At 45.5% G+C, this 20,265-nt stretch overlaps 1 protein-coding gene across 2 annotated transcripts in view; it reads right to left on the bottom strand.

Moving 5' to 3' along the window:
• The window catches only part of LOC142572970 (uncharacterized), a 59,792-nt gene that overhangs the window by 22,193 nt on the left and 17,334 nt on the right, over positions 1-20,265 (bottom strand). For both annotated transcript variants that reach the window (XM_075682450.1, XM_075682451.1), the window contains exons 3-8: positions 16,133-16,259; positions 15,176-15,315; positions 13,480-13,588; positions 12,087-12,259; positions 4,559-4,703; positions 1,291-1,430 (exon numbers count right to left, since the gene is read on the bottom strand). In XM_075682450.1, the coding sequence (XP_075538565.1) occupies positions 1,291-1,430; positions 4,559-4,703; positions 12,087-12,259; positions 13,480-13,588; positions 15,176-15,315; positions 16,133-16,259 (834 nt within the window). The remainder of the gene's footprint in view (positions 1-1,290; positions 1,431-4,558; positions 4,704-12,086; positions 12,260-13,479; positions 13,589-15,175; positions 15,316-16,132; positions 16,260-20,265) is intronic.

The following is a 20,265-nucleotide window of genomic DNA, read 5'->3' as shown; positions in this document are numbered from 1 at the left end:
CAGCAGTGATGTCACATATGTGGTTAGACAAAACCCTCTGCTCCTCTGCTACGATTATGATGATGATAAGGATGAATTATTGGCATCCCCTTTAAAACGGGGCTGTGACAAATGGTCACCTAGGCTGCTTAACTTACTCAGGTATGCTTAACAAGTTTTCATTGTAGCATTTTTGTATACATCTCTTTAATCTTTCTTTTTATTCCTCGAAACTTCTACATCTAACTTGTACCGCTACCTATGCCTGTAACGGGTCCGGTTGTATCAATCTCTTCCCTGCTTTTTTCCCCACCAATAGTCAGAAAATCTCTTGCTTATCTCGATTGCTGACCGGCTGACGCTTCCGTGCACGTTAAATCCAAGCGCTTCTGGAAGGTGCACGTCACCTACGGGTCTCACTCGGTGAATGCCATTACGCGTGACGCTATAGCGCCACTTGTCGGTAGTTTTTACATATAAACTTAGTGTGTCGAGTAGGCGGCTTGGCTAGAGGGGAGGACAGGAATCGTCGCGGTGCCGAGGTGTGTCAGTCATTGCTTATGCTTGTACACTGCACCGTTCACAAGCTATCCCGCAATGCAAACGCAGTTGAGGCGGCTGCACACTGTGAGATGTGGACGCAGCGAAGTCACGAGGGCGAAGCCGATGTTTGATCACTGTGTGCGAGTGAGAGGTTGTTTGTTAGTACATAGTTCTAGATTAGGAGATGCAAGAGGCTTGAGTTCCACTTGCGGAAGCAATCCCTTGGGTCCCGGCAAAATACAAGCAGGCTTTGGGTTCTTGGTTACACAAGCGGCCTGCGTACTCCGATTGAAATCTCTCTGCCAGTAGTAGCAGCTGCAGCAGCAGAAGCACCAGCAACTTCAGTACTACTAGTATTACTACTACTACTACTACTACTAGTAATACTAGTGCTATAATAATTAAAATAATAATAATAATAATAATAATAATAATAATAATAATAATAATAATAATAATAATAATAATAATAATAATAACAACAACAATAATAATAATTATTATTAGTAGTAGTAGTAGTAGTTGTAGTAGTATTTATTCGGCTGAGGAAACTCGGACAGCCATGGAGAGCCGTTTCGTCCATGCGGAGGGAGTCCATAGTGCTTTCAAAAAAAAAAAAATGGAAGTGGAAGGAAAAAAGAAAAAGAAAGGTTTGATCTAGAGATAGGGAAGTGGATATGGAACACGGCACGGACGGTCAGCACGACGTAAGGGTTGCTGCCTGAACGCGGCGTCAACCGGTGTTCGAAGTAAAATGAGCCCACTCACTCCTTAAGAGAGCCCTGTCGTCTTGGCAGAGCAGTTGCTGCGCCTTGTTCATGGACTCCTCCAGCCTCCGAATGGCGTCTCTCTCACGCTCGGGGCAGGGTTCTATTTTGTTGTGCTGGTAGCAGGTCTCTCGTTTCCTTCTGAAACATTGCGTAGACAGTTCCGTGAACTTTGCGCAGATTATTTGCCTTAGCTGCAATATCCACTCATTTGTATTTGCTGATGGATGACGGAGTTGAAAGTTAGCTTTGTCGGTAGTTTCTCATTGTGAGAACAGCGTTAGGGTTTATCACCAGATCGTCTCCTATGTCTGTAATAATACCGATTTTAACGAGTAGGCGCTACGATCACCACACGCATCGTTGCATATGCCACAAATGCTGGATACCCTTAGGGGAAGTAATAAATAAAAAAGGAACTGCCTGTTTAAAAAAAGAAGAACTTCAGAGCATCAAAGGTGGATTTTGTTGTGCGTCTTCCGCAAGCACGGCACTTCTCAAGAATTTGCGGAACTGTCATGCCTTTTATAAAAAAAGCTTGGAGGATGCTTAGCTTCGCCTTTAAGAGTGGAGCGCGATAGCATTCAAAGGTACCTGACTGGTTCTCTCGATTCCCGGCAACTGAAACTTTTGTAACCGCGATATTTTCCTCCAAACGCTGGTGGCGAAGGCTATGCACGAAGGTAAGCTTTCTGATTCTTTCTTTTTCTTCCCAGCCACGTCGGGCGCCGCCGCTGCGTCGAATTCGCGGTGGCGAGCGCCATCTGGATGGTGGTGCAAGGAACCTAGCGGGGCGCGCCGTCCTACCAAGATAGACCTGAAGCGGCAGCTGGAAAAGGGGTTCGCGTTTGAGTTTCCGCGTAGCAGGGATATGTTTTATATTACATTCTAATTACAATCGTACGCTATCATGGCTGTGGGTTCTGTGTAAGTCGTACTTTACAATTTTTCCGCGTATTGTACCTCGATAGATTTAGGTGCACGTTAAAGAACCCCAGGTGGTCAAAATTTCCGGAGTCCTCCACTACGGCGTGCCTCATAATCAGAAAGTGGTTTTGGCACGTAAAACCCCAAATATTATTATTATTGTACCTCGAGAAATTTCATTAGTTCAGTAATTTCCTTGCGCCACATGGAGGGCCTGCGCGGTTGTGTATGCGTGGCTAGAAACTATTTTTGTCGAAGCGATGTGTGACGCTGGATGCGAGACATCGCGTTAAAAAGAAAAAGAAAAGGCATACAAATCTAATCGCATATGCGAAGGTGATTACGTCGGCGAAGAGAAGGATGGGAATGTAGTGCACATATTAGTTCGCGTTTTATCCTAATTAGGCCAACGTTAAGTAGTAGCCCACATTACGCCAAAGCACATGCTGCATTCTGTAGTTCGCAATAGATGCTGTCAGGAAAAGAGGGCATTATTCGTGACGTAATCAAGGAAGCGCCCAAAAACAGACCATCGTTAATTGACGACATATCTATAATATGGGAATGCGGCACAATTGCGTTAACCGACTTAATTAGCCATTTCAATCGCCTTCACCCGAGTATTAAATTTACTGCTCACCCCTCTCCTAGTCGGATCAACTGCCTCGACACGACGGTCTACATAGAAAACGGTAAAGTGAGAAGGAAACTTTACCAGAAGCCTACGGAGAGCCAGCAATATTTAGACTACAACGGTCATCCTGCCGCGACACTGCAAGCAAGGGATATTCGTCGGACATGGGAAACGAATAAGAAGAGTATGCAGCGAAGACCACGATTACTTCCACCACCTAAATGACCTTAAAACAACGCTAGCAGAAAGAAACTATCCACAAATTCCTCTCGATAGAGCTGATGATGTTGCGCCAAGAAAGAAGAGACAGTCGGAATTAGCGAAGAAACAGCCTACATCAGAATCTGACAGACCACCAGCCTTTATAAGAAAATATTCCAGTGCCTTCCCAAACATAAACAATATCCTGCGAAAATACCACCCAATATTATCGAGTGCCGAGCGTCTGAGAAAAACGTTCCCGGATGTACCAAGGGTTAGCTATCGCCGCAACAGGAATTTTAAAGACATGTTAGTGCACGCAAAAGTCAGCCAACTACGTTTCCCCGTCATAGAAGCATGTTGTCGCCCCAGGTGCAAAACATGCAGGCACCTTCGAAATGACATTAAAATTAAAAGCACCGCAACTAGTTATAGACACGAAGTCAAATCTGGCTTCACTTGTACTAATCCGGATGTGATTTATATGCTTGAATGCTCCTTCTGTAAGAAACAATATATTGGTGAAAATGGAGAATCAATGAACGTCAGATTAAACGGACATCGCGCGGACACAGCTAAAGAGCTTCTCAAAGCTGTCGTCGAGCATTTCAACCAACCAGGTCATAAGTTTGATGAACTTAAACTCTACATCTTACAGTCAAATTTCCGTTCTGAACGAGAAAGAAAATACAATGAATCATACCTTATCCATATATTCCAGGACATCACAACCAATGTTCATAAACCTTTCAAAGGTAGCTTTAGAATCTATTCGCTATGCTAAATCTCAAGCTATAGGCAACAACACTTAGTTTCGTGGCTTAGTGTTTTTTCTTCTGTCTTTCTCTTTGCGTTCTTTCTTCTCTTTTAAAATAATTTTTATTCCAGTTCAATTCTTTTTTACGAGCACCGGTTTCTGTCGCTCCTTCTATTATCGCTTTCAGAGACACAATAGCCCACGACCACCAGACATCCCGGCTGACACACGGCAGTTGACACACGATTGACGGGCGGCCGTGTCCCTGGCCTTGTTGCACCGCACTCCTTTAATCTCAATTCAACGCCCTCGCCACTAACACACCTTCTCTCGATGCCGCACCAACCCGCCTTACGCCCTCTCCCCTTTAGAAGAACCCCACCTATATATACAGCAGCGAGGAAAGCACATGTCGCCTTGACGAAGACTTGTCGTTAACGTTGGCCCCTGCTTTCACCCTGTCCTCGTTTTGCTCATCGTCATGACTTTCCCTCTCCCGCCCTCTCCGTGTTTTCCCTGGATTCCTCCCCTCTTGACATTTTCGCTGTCGTAATGCATTGTAAGCATAGCCGCGACGCGTGTAAGCAAATCAACTGCCGGACGCGTTTTGCTTACCTACAGTAGTGTCGGCGGCAGCACTCAACATCTGTATGCTTCTCCATAAATGCTGCGAGATTTCGATGGCACCGTACCACTATCTCTTCAACCTTAGTTGCGTTTGTCTGTCTGCGCGCATTCGCGTCTGCCTACCTGCATATCGCCCCGGTGAAGTCGTCGTCGGGTAGTAGTCCTTTGGCGAGGATTCTAGACATTGTCGTCCGGATGTCGTTGATCTGTTTTTCATGGCATCGCTTGAGTTGCTTGTACGAGCACGTGTTTCCATCACCATTGGGTTCTTCAAAGTATAGAAAAAAATGAAGCAAAGCAGATAAGTTGACAATAACAGTCATTTAAGGTAGGTTATCTGGCGGCGGCTCACAACAGGCAAATGTGTGTCCAAGAACAGTTCATCGATTGCGAAAACCTGCTGGACATTTGAGAATTCTTGATGTTGCGCTTCAGTAGCTGCTCTACCTCACCACTGACTGCTAGAATCTAGCGTCTTAAGCTGCACCCGGACTATGATAGACTTTGTAGTGGAAGGACTGGTTGGACCTGGGAAGCGTACGCTTGTTTCGAATAGGACTGAAGTCTAACTGCTAGAATGCTTTTTGCATTCTGCTTCATCGAGTTGCACACGCCTCTTCCGGGATTTGAATCAAAGACCTTTCTGGGCTTAGGAGCAGAAAGCTGTAGAAAATGAAGCTCTGCTGAAGTTGCTGAGATAGCTGAAGCTGTGTTGGCTTCATTGACGCAAAAGTGGCACCAGCGCTAACAACAGAGAAGCACAAAAAAGAAAGAAAGCATAACGACAATGAGACACGTGTAACATCGCAAATAATAAATCATTTCACCCGCCGTCGTCGTTCAGTGGCTATAGCATTGCGTTGCTGAGCTCTTGGTCCTGGGTTCGATCCACCCACGCAGAGGCCATATTCAAATGGGGGCAGAACGCAAAAATGCTCGTGTACCGTGCACAGCGGGCACGTTAAATGAAGTAAAACCCAGGGACTAAAAATTAATCCGGAGTCCACCACTACGGCGTGCCTCGTAAAAAGTTCGTGGTTTTCATTTATATTTATTTGCCCTAAGGTCCCTGTGGAGGGCACTGCATATGGGAGCACATAATCAAACTGCAAAAGAATAAAAGGCAACAACACAAGTACAAATGCGACAATAAAGAAAACAAGCCAGATAGTCAAGGCAACTAACGAAAAATTCAGCGAAACTTACCGTAATGAAGCACGTGAATGAAATGTCAGTAAGCAAGACTTACAAGGATTGCGTGTTTTGGCACGCAATATCCTATAGTTTCGGTTTTAGCAAAACGCGCGAGTTCAGCAATCAGGTGGAGAGCTACTCCTGCGGCATCAGCGACCATCCAAACTCATGGCATATGTCCTCCTGTATCCTACTAACTCTATATCTTCCGTTGCTATCGCACTGATTAATGAGTATCGTGGCATCACGTTTAGCGTGCCATTAGAACGACGTACCTTTCGGCGTCGTTGTTAAGGATACTTAATTATCGTGTAGAATATATTTCGCTGCGAAGTTTCAAGAGCAGACGAGTACAAGCGTCAAGCATAGAATATCCACCAAAGCGACCATGCCGGGTGTACCTCACAAGAGAGAACTGGAATGCCACTCGTAAATCCTACTTAGTAGCACGAGGTTGAAAGTGATACTTCGTGGAGAATGAGGAATTCGCTCAGCAAGTAGATGTAATGCGCGAGAGGAAAGGAACACACAAAAAACAAACACCATTTGAAGCGCAGTCTCGGTAGGCCTATATTGCGCACCAAAGAAAGTTCTTTGCCACTGAAAGTGACAGACGGTGACCTGATGCAGCCGCTAAACTTCACCGGAAACATGCAAAACGCTTCAGTATTTACACGGTTTCTGTTTGTTTGTTGTTGCATGCTTTTCTGCTTGATGTCTGATCTGAGCAACGAGGTGACTTTTTCAAGGAATGCAGCGCAACCGCGTCTTCTGCATTCTGCAATAGAAAGCAATCGGCCTTTCACGCGTATTTCTACTGTCTTGGTTTTTCATTCAGGCATCTTCCAGTTCGCCCGACGTAGGGTATATGTCACACAACAATGGAATACTCTATACATCGGCGGAGTCACACTATAAAAAATTTTGTTGCGTGGTCGTTTCATTTCCCCCCCCAATTTGCTACGCCGTGCGTGCGGTACGCTGTGGACCACGTTTGTCCAGGGAGCTCGAGCGTCCTGTGGCGACTGCGCCAGGGTCGCTTAGCGGCAGCTGCTGTGTTCTGGATCTGTTGGCGAGGACGCGTGGGATTTCCTACGATAATTGCTAGTGAGGAACTCTGGCAGTATTGTCTGCGGGCGGTGCAAGGGTTGAATTTCAGTCAGCGCGGGAATTATGGGCAGTAGATGGATCTGCCTGAACTTTGGTCTTCTGGCTTGAAGAAGATTTGCGAGTGCAAATTGTTCGTTCTCAACAAAATATTCCGCTATATATACAACAATGTGCCATGATTACTCATGCGCGTAGAGGCTGTATGCTGTCATAATAAACTTCACCGCAAATATGACCACAGCAAGGACCAAGGACAAGGCGCGACTCTCAATTGGCATCTTTATTACGTCACACCCGTACTTTTTCGACGATATGATAGCTACCGCTATAGCAAGCCTGTAGGGTTACATAAGTAGGCATGTGACGGAAAAAAATAAAGATGCACATTGAGAGTAAGCGCCCTGAGTCCTCTCTCCTCCTTTTGACGGCATGTTGTCATTGAGGTCTATTATGAGTATGACACAACTGGCCCATCAACGCATTCTGCCGAACCTATTGCCTTGCCGTAATAAGACTGAAGGCCGGGCTAGTTGGTTTAACTTCATTGTGGAATCCCGGCCACGGCGGTCGCATTTCGATGGGGGCGAAATTCGAAAACACTCATGTGCTTAGATTTAGGTGCACGTTAAAGAACCCCAGGTGGTCGAAATTTCCGGAGCCCTCAACTACGGCGTGCCTCATAATCAGAAAGTGGTTTTGGCACGTAAAACCCAGCATTTTAATTTTTTTTAACTTCATTGTGGAAAGTTTCCCGCACACTGAACGAAGACAACAAGAAAAGGACACAAGGACCTGCGCAGTTTAAAAGAGCCCGAAAAACTAGAAATGAGCTGCAATAAGGCTGAAAAGCACTGGCAACTGCGCTGGTTTTTGCGTCCTTTTCTTGTCTTCGTTCAGTGTGCGCAAAACTTTCCACAATGCTGCCGTGTTCGTAGAAATGTACGAGAGCTTGGAAATTTGGAAAGATAAACCGTAAGAAACGTTGCCGCAATGTTTGAAGCCCTAAGCACGAAGATTGACAGGTTGATGTGCTAACTGAAATTCCCGCGATAGCTGAATAACGGCAGTGCTCAAGTTCTCTAGTAAATTCGGTAGGAAACAACCAAGCAACATTTCGAACATGCACGCATCGCGGCCTTGTGTGACCTTATCGAGGCGACGTCAGCCCCCAACGTTTCTCGGGAGCTGTGGTGAACAAATAGGTGCTTTTGGTTTTGTGCGCTTTGCGTAACACGAGGTCAACGGCAACTGTTGGCGATAAGCGGAATGCATTGTGCGCAGCAAGCGCATCCGTTAAAGATAAGCGATTGTGCCGTGACAGGTGAAAGTGGCCTTTGATAATCGACGCGCGGTTGAATGATTACATCGAAGTCGAGTAGCAGTAAACACTGGGCACAAGCCAACCATCACAAAGTGCGTTACAAATGACGGACGCTCGAAACTGCTTATTGCACAGAGGTGCGACTGTGCACAGCCTGCAATGGGAAAGCGCCGATCTGGTCGCCGTCGATGGCGAGAAACGATTACACGGTTTGCATGCCGGCGGAGTGATAGGGCCCCGTATGGCCATGACGCCCGACTGCTTGAGGCTCTCGTAGAAAGCAAGATGCCGCACACCGCAATTACCCCTAAAATCGAGTGCTGCTCTGTTCGCAGTCTGGCCGTTGGACCACATTAGACAAGCGCGATTGCACTGAAGTAGTCGGATTTAGGCCGTCTAATATTTATTTATTAGTTGGTCGGTCTCACCACGTTTTAACCTTTCGAAAACAATTCGCAATGACGTTGTAAGCTATCACACTCCTCACCTTCAATGAGCACAACATTGTGTATGTATCCAATGACGCACTGTTGCCACGTTTCATTACTTTCATCACCGTGGTACCTGAGATGTCTGAAAACACTTGCATCTCATTTCCAAGGCCCTAGTTGGGGATGATGTTACATAAATGCGTCAAATAATGTATATATGCCTGACATATATATTCAAGAAATTTGGGCGCGAAGTTCACATGTCATGTTGCATTGGAAATTAGAAAATATTCGATGTTCGATTCGATATTAGGTGGTTTGTTCTATAGGATATTCATATTTGATTCGATTTGGAAATTTTACTATTTCGGCACCCATACTTCCTTTAAAGATGAAAAAATTATTCGATACTCAATTCCCTATTAGGTGGTTGTTTTTCTTGAATATTCGTATTGCATTCCATAAGAGAGAGAGAGAGAGAGAGAGAGAGAGAGAAAGCAAAGATAGGAAAGGCAGGGAGGCCAACTAGAAGAGCACTCGGTTTGCTACCCTACACTGGGGTGGTGGTGAAAGGGGAATAGAAGGAAGAAAAAAGGAGATAGTAAGCACTGAGTGAGTGTGGGAGGGACACTATACACATGGACACTATAAACGGTCTTTTAAGCCGGTGCACTTCAAATATTGTACTAGCAGTGCATGAATCGCTTTTCGTGCCAGTGTCGGGTGTGGCCACGGACCGACTATCTTTGACTCGGTGAACGGTCTTGAGTCAAGCCGCTGTAAGGTTGCCTGCAGAGAGAGGCATTGTACATCGTAGCGAGGGCAAGTACACAACAGGTGCTCGATGGTTTCCTCGCACCCGCAGGAGTCGCACATCGGGCTCTTGGCCATTCCCAAACGAAAAGAGTATGCGTTCGTGAGGATTCCATAAGAAAATTTCACCATTCAAATATACCTAAACTTAAGGTACTTGAAACCGACGCGTAGCTAGTCGCAAAATGAGAATCCACTTTGGCGTGCTCACAGAACATTGGTAGGCGCAGTACATCATTTCGAGGGAACCTGCGTCGCAGTTTGCCAGCAGAGCACCTTGTCGCTGCACTGCACGCTACCTATTTCTGTTCCAACATGTCGGCAGTTTGAGACAATAGTCTACCTGTGAAAAGAATTGCTGTTTGTAACCCCATGCGCACAACCTTCTGTTATCACTCACTACCCCACAAGATAAGGCGGCACCAGGGCGAGCCGGAAAATTTCGTTCTTTCAAAGTTGTGAGGCGAAGCATATGATTGTGATTTTTCCAATCCACACCACAATACCGGGAAGTTCTCTGTAATCAAATATAACTTCCCTTCTCGCATTTCGTTCAGTGCATGATCACGAACCTACGAGAAAAAAAGAATGCTGCAGTTGCGCCCAAAAGGCGAAGCATTGATTGTGACAGCAAATCATGAGACAGCTGCATGAAGTAAAGCTTTATCGATGTAGAAACTGTAGTAAACATTCGCTTACGAACTACATCAGCTGGGATGGTGTTACACGCGCACAGGCAAACAAGAACACCTCTCCCTCGAGGACCACGGACACTCGCTGGCAGCACTGAATGGAACGAAAAAGGCATTATTTCGTGCATGGAAGATCGCCGATTGTATTCTCCGCCGCCAAGAAAAAAATGCGCCATCAAAGGCATAGTTAATCGGTCAAAGGGGAGCGTACAGATTGCAAAGAGGGGAAGTGCGATGGAAGTGGGGGGATCGGTAGAGGTCGGGGCCCGTAGAAAAATTTGTTTACTAGCGGTCTTTGTCACTACATTTTTAGCAATATTTTTTTAGGGCATGATGAATTTTGTTTGTGGTTCATCTCTCAGAAACGTGGCTAAATGCGCGAATGGTGGAACAAGAAAGGCGGAGAGAGAGAGAGAGAGAGAGATTGTGGGCATGTAGAGAAAGAGAGAAGGCAAATACAGGAAAAACAGGCGTTCAACCATACCAGCGTCCGATTTGGCACCCTATATTGGAGATAAGCGAAAACTGAAATAAAGATTTCGCCGATGGTTGCGATACTTCCTAATGTGAATTTTGAGCGCAGCTGTTTAAATATTTTAAGTTCGCGATATCTTGTGGCAAAGAATTTAATTCTGATCGACAGGGTGCTCTCGGTGGGGGCGCTGAGCCTCTGCTCGGGCAGCTCGTTGAGCAGCACCGGCACACGAAGCATTTCCACCGGTTGCGTCGCTCATTGTTGAGAAAGAATGCTTGAGCACAGCGTGCACCTGGGAGTACACATAGGAGAGCTGTAAACGGTCGCTCAGCCCGGTGCATTCCAAGAACTGCATTACTGCATGAACACTTTTTTGTGCCTACGACGGGCGTTGACGGTGTACTCTGTTTATGTTTAGTATTTCTTATTGTACTCTCGGTCATGCTTACCATGAGGCGTTTTTCCAGCACGGCATTGTGCCCAACCTGAGCTGCTGACGAGGACTTGGACCCTCTAATTTGTGTTTGCAGGTGGTTTACTACTAGCGCTGTCTTGAGGAAAGCTATAAAAATGCCATACGACACGCGACTCAGCTGCGGGATGTTCTTGGTTCCTGGCGAGCGTCCTGGTTCTGAACTGCGCCCCACAAAGGCGTTTGTAGCTTTTCGGTAGATTACAGGCCTCAATGAGACAGCGTAAATTTTTGTGTTGGTGTTGGTCGATTTTGCGCGTGTATATATGTCAGTGCTCGTGTGCTAGGGTAGGTTTGCTTTATTTTCTCACATTACCTTTTTATTGAGATAGAAACTACGAGGACACACCAGGCGAATTTGTGCAGTCAGTCATTGTGGTGCTCTTCCTGTATGATGTCGAACTGTGACAACACACCATCGGGCCCCGCGGCGCTGTGTGCTGTAGGCTGTAGGAGTGAAGGAAGGCGAGCTGAGAAGGATGGTGGTTTGTTGAGCGACGTCCTCCCGGTCGCCTAACGTTGTGCGGTAAAAGAAGTAAAGGGGAGCGCGTGCGCCAAGAAAGGGGGGGAGGGCACGAGACGTTCGCTCGCTGCTGCTGCCGCTCTTTATAACTCGAGTGCTCTTACAGTGAGTGTCCGCGGTCATCGAGTGAAAACTGTGTTAAGCGCAAAAAGACAGACACAAGAAAGACGACAGGACAAGGCGCTACTCTCAACCAACTTTGTTAAGCGCAACTTTTTGCGCTTAACAAAGTTTTCATGGATTCGCACCAAGTAGCCCGCCAACGCATTGTCATCGAGTGAGTTCTGTTCATGTCTGACTGTGCGAGCAAGGCACGATTGTCGGCAATTTAGTTAATATGCGAATGTTTACTTCAGTTTATATAGCCGATAAATCTAGCAACCTTACTTCGCACAGCTGTTTAATGATTTGCTATCGCAATCGATGCTTCGCCTTTTGGGCTAAACGGCGGCGCTTTTTCTTATACCGCACCACCTCACCAGCAGTGGGGTGTGAAGTCTGTCGCTAGGCTATCCTCTCGAGATAAAATGAAGGTTTCTCACTCTCTCTCGTTGAACACTGAACTCTTGGGTCCTTCAGAGAAGCGCATATTCTCAATTATCAAAGCATTATAGGCTCACTTGTCGGGGGTCGCTGGTCGCCTTGCACAAACGGGTTCCCGTCGCTGGTGTTGCAGCGCGTGCTCTCCACCAGGGCCTTCACTGTTTTCTTAGCGTACGTAGGACGTTTTCGATTCTTCGAGCACGACGATTTTGGCGCAATGAGGCAGCTGGTCAGCGCAGCTCCAAGATCACTGCGCGTGGGCGGAAAAGGTGGCTGAGACGTCACAGCGAGACAAATAAATGCGTACACAGCATGTGAAAGCTTTGAAGGCGGCTGTAATACGTATATACTACGCGATAAATATAGCCACGTCGATGATGGTGTGTGAATGGTTGCTATTCATGCTTTTACGTCTTGTGGCGTTCTTCAATCGTCCACATCTTTAAAGGAGCGCGCTGTATACAGAGTACAAGCAATCCACGTAAAACAATAGGTGTGCTTGTTCATTTAAGGGTGTTAATTGTTGGTTTTAATACAGCGCAAATAACGGAGACGAAGGGAAGACACGAAACGACAGGACTTAATTACGACTCGGGAATTATGAATCACTACCAAGTAGTCCAATTCACAGTTCTCCTAAAAGTTGGTTTTAGACTGGCAAGCCTGCTTTCTGCGACCAACGAAACCGCGGTGTGTTCGTGTCAATTGTTGCAATATTTTCTTTTGGAGCGTTTCGAGTATGCTCTCAGCACTTGCTGGGGCTTGAACGAAACAGAAGGGACACATCTTCACCCGAAAGTATGTGCGAATAATATATGCGGGGGCCTATACTCAGCGATGTCAACGGGGTTGAGGTGCGGCGTGGTGCATATAATTGTAACCATTCAGTTTCCGGGTTAAAGCCTGCCACAGCGCTCGTGGCTTTTCTGAGATTTACGTTTGAACTGCTGCCTGTCATTCAGCTCAGCACCTCTGGCAATGTTCCGATGAAGATCAGGTGGTGTAGCTGGGAAACACTGACAATAAATTCCGAAAGCATGAAACCTGAGCGATAAACCTGTTTTCATCGCCTTAGTCACTCTGTCCGCACATTCTTTTTTTAAGGATCGCTCCGGCTCTGGCGATGCTTAACTTAACATATTCAGGCTGGTCGTCTGGTGGCCACCTTAAATCATCTGATTTGTTCCGCGACTACTTCTGTTAAAACATTTGAAGTGTATTCGAAGGCCAAGTTCAGAAAGACAACGTTGTTTTTATATATCTGATAGCGCATGAATATTCATGTTACTATACAGGAAATTAACTGTTCAAATGGTGAAATCATTTGATACTTTTCGCTTCAGCACCACGTCAGTGCGCACAATCGGGTCGTGCCACCCAATTTGTTACCTCTAACAAACACATACCAGTTGATCTGGCCGGTCATGATGGCAGAGCAAGCTTACTTGCCACTCACTTGACTATACTCACTTGCAAGTGATCTTGGCGTCATCTATGGACATCTGAAACTCCTTCCTCTTCTCTCGCAGACAAGTCTCGATCAGTGGCAGTGGGGCACACCCCCCCATTGGCACAAATGCTGTGAAGAAGATAACGAAGATAGTGCTTAAATAAAAGAAGGAGCTTGCACGGGTCTTAAGTTAAGGCAACCGTAAGCGTACTAAAATACGAGGCGGTTAAAGAATGATCAACGAGGGTTTCACGGCATTGCATCATTTTGTTATAGTGTACATGTTTTTAGTGCACCGCGCCGGAGGGATGACTATACGAGGGACACTTTGGCAATTTTAAGGCGAAATACTTAAGTGGCTCGTTGCAATGCCTCATACCTGAAAAACACGGCGTCTAGTCGAGTGGTACAAAAAATATCACTATCGGCAATGGCCCATACTCCCGTAAGCATACAACACACAGAAAAGCATACGTTTCACCAAAGCACAAGCCCAAAACAAGCAACCGTACCATCAATAAAGCATCGCATAACCTCCTCGGAAGTGCGCTATGGCCGAATATGCTCGACAAGTGAGAAACGTGGTGCGACGTGCGAAGCGGCGGGAGCAATGCTTTCGAACGCGAGTGCTAGCCTGCTGAGAGGAGGCAACGTAAAGCAGAAGAGAAATCGTCGTCGGCGCGAGTCCGACCCCGTCATAGGAGCGCGCGAAGCCGCAGCTAAGCGTCGAAAACGAGCCGAAGAAGCCGAACTGCTAAAGCAGCAATGCGACGATGCGAGACGGCAACGTAGAGAGGAGGCCGAAGCTCGAAGTCAACGGCTTGCCACACGTTTACTTCACACTGCGACTCGTTATGTCTTGCAAGGACATAACGGACCCCTCCAATCGTATAACTTAATGCGTTACCAAGTGTGCAGCAGGTTTTCTCCTTCACGTGCTACAGGAGCGCAACATGCAGCCGTACTTCTCACCATTGGAAAAACACCATGCTGACCATAACGTGGAATATGCGCTAAAAGAAAGTGAACGAATGAATTTTCGCTACGACGATGGGATGAAAACCCGAGTCCTGTGTTTGTAACTTGACTTTCTCTACTTGAACATGCTAACGATGTAACTCGTGCGACCAGCGCCTGGTCGCTAATTTAGTCCGGAGAAAAATTTGCTCCAGAGCCTGATAGGACAGACCATCGCTGGCGAGAGTGGTAACCTAAGCTCACCTGTTCCTGTGCTGGCAATCAGAAAAGAAGAGAATGAGCTGAATGAGCTGATTTACTCAAATCTTTTGGCACCCACTCGCACTTGACTCAATTTAATATAATATGCCATTTTAGCACAAGAATTCATTCAGCATGGAACCGGGAGGCAGATACATAGAGAGAAAACATTTGTTTATGGGTATGGTAGGCCCGCATTGCCGCTTTAAGTAAATCCAGCCGGTGATAATAAAGACGTTAGTTGTGAAGTGCTTCGCATGGCTTCTTGAGTGCAGAGAATGCAGCAATACAGGGGACGCCAGAGGGCGTTCGTTGTGTGTTCCGTGAGCGTGGAGAAAGTTGTCCCTGTCCCATCGAACGACGTCGCGGCGGCTAATGGGACTCGGAGGCTGTAGTTACAGGATGAAGTTAGAAGTTCACTTATTTGAAGTGTTGGTAGTGCTTTGTGGAGCACCACACAACAGGCCTTTCTGTCTAAAGGCTACCGTACCGACTTACATTTGAGCAGTTTGAAGTTCGCGTCGTTGCAGGCGTCGTCGTATATTGCATTGTACAGTTTCTCCATGTGTAGCAGCTCAGGGCGAGTGTCGGAACAAGGCTGTAGGTTCTTGTTGCACAATGACTCAACGTCATGTTCCCTGCACCAGGTAGGTAAGAAACGTCCATTTATGCATGTCGCACAAAGGAATGGTCAAAGTGATCAACTACACACATTCTTTTTAAAGTTGTTAGGACAACTGATCAATGTGCAACATATGTGCATACGTATGCCTAATTATGCTACAAATAGGGCTTAGCGGTTCCAGTACATATTTTCCCAGAAATTTAGATTTTTCAGCGTATACATAAAGGATCGTAAAAAAAATATTTGACAAATTGCCCAAAACCACAATTTGGACACTCTCTTCTGGATGTCGCGTCTATTTCTCCAAACATGGTCGCAGTACGAAGACTTCCTGTTCCGCCATGTTTCAGCATAGTCTAGTCAAACATAGTGTCCTCCTAAGATTTTAAGCCTAAATATGGGAGTGTACTTAGCTTTCTATGCAAAGAAAAAAGCTCCGCCAAGGAAATGAACAGTAGAATGATGAACATGAACGAGAGTAAGTGTCCTTCTTATGTTGCAGTAACTTGCTGGCTGAGTGACTTTAGACACAGCCATGTGAACGTGTAAGGCAACTCAAGGTGAAAACGGCCCACCGTTTTAACGATTCGGAAGGTTCAGTCACAGCGGAAAGCCTTACAACAGGGCATCGCCAAATGAAGGCGTCCGAAATTTCCGTGGAATTGAACATTTTGTACGGCAGTGATTGCGCAATCGTTCATAACACGTTAAACATGGCAAACGTTAGACACTACCACTTGCATTTATGTAGGAAGCTTCATAGCCTATCTGGTCCACCTTGGACAAGGCAAGTGTATTATTGTGAGAACGTTAGGAATGGTGGTACTCACTTGCACAGGGTCTCGAGTTTGCTCGCGTTGAGTGGTCCACGTGTGAACTCGTTGAGAAACCTCGCGAGGATGCCGTTGTAGCACTCCTGGACTTGCGTCCCGTTGCATAGTCGGGTGGAATCCGACGCTGTGGAAGGAATGCGAAAATCTGCGTTAACTATAGGATTATTTGCCCTATTATTCATTAGGCGAGCGCTTTCCGGCCTTATGTGCAATAGCATCACGGCGAAAAGAAGACACACACGTGGCGATGGTATTTTTTATTTATTCCTGAATGCCATACGCCTCTGCCAACCTTCGGATTAGGAAGGGCCGTTATCAGCAGCACCTCTTACGACTGCGTTTTTCACAGATTTAGCGGTTTCGATGCTAACGTAAAGCCTTAAAACGGAGTGTGGCGTCAGATGTGCTTCACTTATATATGGTGGCGAAACTCCCGTGAAAGAGTTTGGCACACCACCGAATTGCACCAATTCTACCTAGTCTGAATATTTCCACTCTATTGCTTTTGATGTTCATGCATGAAATACCCCAGCAAAGAGTGCAAGGCGGACGTTGATTGAGAAAATGAAGTTGCTGTTCAAGCCACCGCTTACTGGTATCATGCTTGGGGCACTGAAGCAGTACGCGACGCATGTCGTCGCCATCATGAATCCAGGGGAAAGCAGGAAACTATAGACCCTCTTGATTATATTGCACGATCAGGCGAGAAGTGAATATGACGCCGCCAACTTGTAAATAACTATTCGGGTTCGTTCGGTGAAGCTTGCGCAGGACGTATGCGCGTTTTATTGCGTTCACAGGATTAGGCGCAGAGAAAATCGGAAGACATGCCTCGATTGACTAGTCTGTCCTCTATACATGAACAGCAGCTCTAGACAACAGCTAGATACCAGAAGGACTGCGTGCTCTGACTGTGATGTGATCTGACTCTGACTGCGAAGGAGCACATAACTGATCCAGTATGCTATTTACATACTTGTCAAAGGCGCTCAGAAAGATATCTGAAAAACCCTTACGTTGTACATACTCTTGGTTTTCGAAACTAACGACATTGGAATGAAGGCAAAAGTTCAAATGTTCCAGAAACTGGTCACAATTCACTCCGGTTGCACTACTGAACCTAACTTCACCAAGTCATGTGCTCATTCCGGAATGAGGTACGTCGATGACTACTTGGTGGTTGTTAACGTGGTACCAGGGAAGAGGCTAGATGACACTGTAGAATCGACAATTAATACTCTTAGAAATGCTTCGGAGGCTCTAAACTTCACGTACGAAAGGCCATGTGATAATTGAATTCTCTTCCTGGACCTCAATCTCCCTTTAATGAACACGCATGTTTGTTTGGAATACCAGCCAAGGTTGAACAAGCAGCTAATTTTATATGACAGTGCACAGTGCACAGGAGTTGCAATGACCTGTCTAAAGAAAGCTCTAAATAAATCTTGCATCCACAAAGTAGAAAGCAGCTTTAACAACCAGGTTACAAGGCTGCGCCTAGCTGGTTTCCCTTCACATTTGGCTTCTAGCGTCCGCGATAAGCTTCTCCAAAAGATCAAATAGCTAAAGGAGGGCATTAACAAAGAGAAGCCAGTTCATAGGAAGAGATCAGAAGTGATTGCATATTGGCACAGGGTGTCCCACAACCTCAAGAAGGTTGCGCAAAGGCAGAATATTAATCTTCTCTTCAGCGCACCGTAACTGGCCAAGATATGCCCTATGCTCACAAAGGCAAAACCCGAACCATGCTCTAAGAAACATGCAGCGCAGTACACGGAATGCACTAGAAGTGTCGTATGTGAGATACCTCTAAGCTGCAAACAGGTTTATATCGGTCAAACCGGACGGTGTTCTAATGAAAAGGCGCGTGAGGACAATTGGGCGATAAATAACGATGCGGGGGCAATCTGGCTGAACATTGTAAACTTCACAAATGCCGCCCGTATCTTCGTGACACCAGCTTTCTGGCACGTTCTAGAGATAGACTAGAAAGAGAGATATTAGAAGCTTTCTACATTGCAAAGTACGAGGGCACGTGCATTAGCTGCCCGTCAGTCGCACTTGCCGAAAAAGGGATTGCTTTTCTAATGCGATAGAGGAGTCGTAAAGTCACGGTTGTGCTTTCCTTGTTTCTATTTATATAAATCCTGTTTCTTCAAACAAACATTTAGTTGAAAGTTAGCGCCTGTCCGTCGTACATGTTCTTCTTTTAGTCCGCGTCTTTGTAGCGCTCATTTCTTTTCTTCAAGTGTGTTAAACCAACTCGCCCACCTGAAGCTTCTGCTGCGCCTGATTGATGACATGCATGTGGTCCATTGTAGATTATCCCTTCCTGAAGCCAGCTGGATTGATACGGTATCTTTAAACAATGGTGTCATAAGATACTCGCAAATTAAATTTTGATGTTGGCATTGTTTAGTCACTGACATTTAGGAGTATGCATCACATTAAAAAAAGGACAAAAATTATCTTCCATAGTAACTAGATCAATTGTTGCCACATTTCGGCACCAACCCTGCCGTCACGTCAGGCATTCTTGCTGTAACGAGAGATATAAATCGTGAGCATCCCATGGCTACTTCTTTCGGACAACGGTCCGTCCGTCTGTCATTAACGCGTGGCACGATGCGCTTCACAGACATACATCGGGTCCTCTCTCTCTCTCTCTCTCTCTCTCTCTCTCTCTCTCTCTCTATATATATATATATATATATATATATATATATATATATATATATATATATATATATAGTACACATATGACGATGCATTACGACAACGCAGGACTGCTGAGATTTACGATTATGCCTGTATATATAGAGCTCTGGAAAGTCATTAGGAGTAATTACGGTTAATTAGATAATAAGTACAAATACGAATAAATTGATTACGCCTAAATAAGGTTCCTTCACACTAGTGAAGGGCAAGCAGCATAATGAAGCCTAAATACGATGAAATTATTGACGCACAATGACGCTTATTTGAGTGTATTTATTTATAGCGCGGATAATTAAATTGATTCTAGGTTAGGTTGATTAGCATATTCGAGGGTACTTAGGGGGAATAAGTCAGCCTAATCAATATAAGTAAATGTAATTAATATAAATGAGTCTATATATCAGTCATTAACCCTACGCGGACTAATCATCAGGAATAATTAAGGATGATTAAGATTACTTACACCTAATTAAGATTAGTTATGATTACATTGCTTAAGGCCAATGAAGAATGATAAGTGTAAGGAAAAATAATGCATGCTACAATACTAGCCCTAATTCAGATTATTAACGACTACAATAATTTCACCGAATAATATTCATCATCATCATCAGCCTGGTTACGCCCACTGCAGGGAAACGGCCTCTCCCATACTTCTCCAACTACCACGGTCTTGCACTAATTGTGGTCATGTTGTCCCTGCAAATTTCTTAATCTAATCCGCACACCCCAATTTTCTGCCGCCCCCTGCTACGCTTCCCTTCCTTTGGAATCCAGACCATCGGTTATCTTCCCTCCTCATTACATGTCCTGCCCATGCCCATTTCTTTTTCTTGATTTCAAGTAAGATGTCATCTACTCGCATTTGTTCCCTCACCCAATCTGCTCTTTTCTTATCCCTAAATGCGAAAACACCCGTGTGCTTAGATTTAGGTGCACGTTAAAGAACCCCAGGTGGTCAAAATTTCCGGAGTCCTCCACTACGGCGTGCCTCATAATCAGAAAGTGGTTTTGGCACGTAAAACCCCAAATATTATTATTATTATTTTCTTATCCCTTAACGTTACACCTATCATTCTTTTTTCCATAGCTCGTTGCGTCGCCCTCAATTTGAGTAGAACCCTTTTCGTAAGCCTCCAGGTTTCTGCCCCGTACGTGAGTACTGGTAAGACACAGCTGTTATAAATTTTTCTCTTGAGGGGTAATGGCAACCTGCTGTTCATTATCTGAGAATGCCTGCCAAACGCACCCCAGCCCATTCTTATTCTTCTGATTATTTCAGTCTCATGATGCGGATCCGCAGTCACTACCTGTCCTAAGTAGATGTATTCCCTGACCACTTCCAGTGCCTCACTACCTATTGTAAATTGCTGTTCTCTTCCGAGACTGTTAAACATTACTTTAGTTTTCTG

This window comes from Dermacentor variabilis, chromosome 2 (assembly GCF_050947875.1).
Source record: "Dermacentor variabilis isolate Ectoservices chromosome 2, ASM5094787v1, whole genome shotgun sequence".
Taxonomy (NCBI): Eukaryota; Metazoa; Arthropoda; class Arachnida; order Ixodida; family Ixodidae; genus Dermacentor; species Dermacentor variabilis.
The sequence above is the reverse complement of the archived record's forward strand: the minus strand, read 5'-3'. Positions and strand labels throughout refer to the sequence as shown.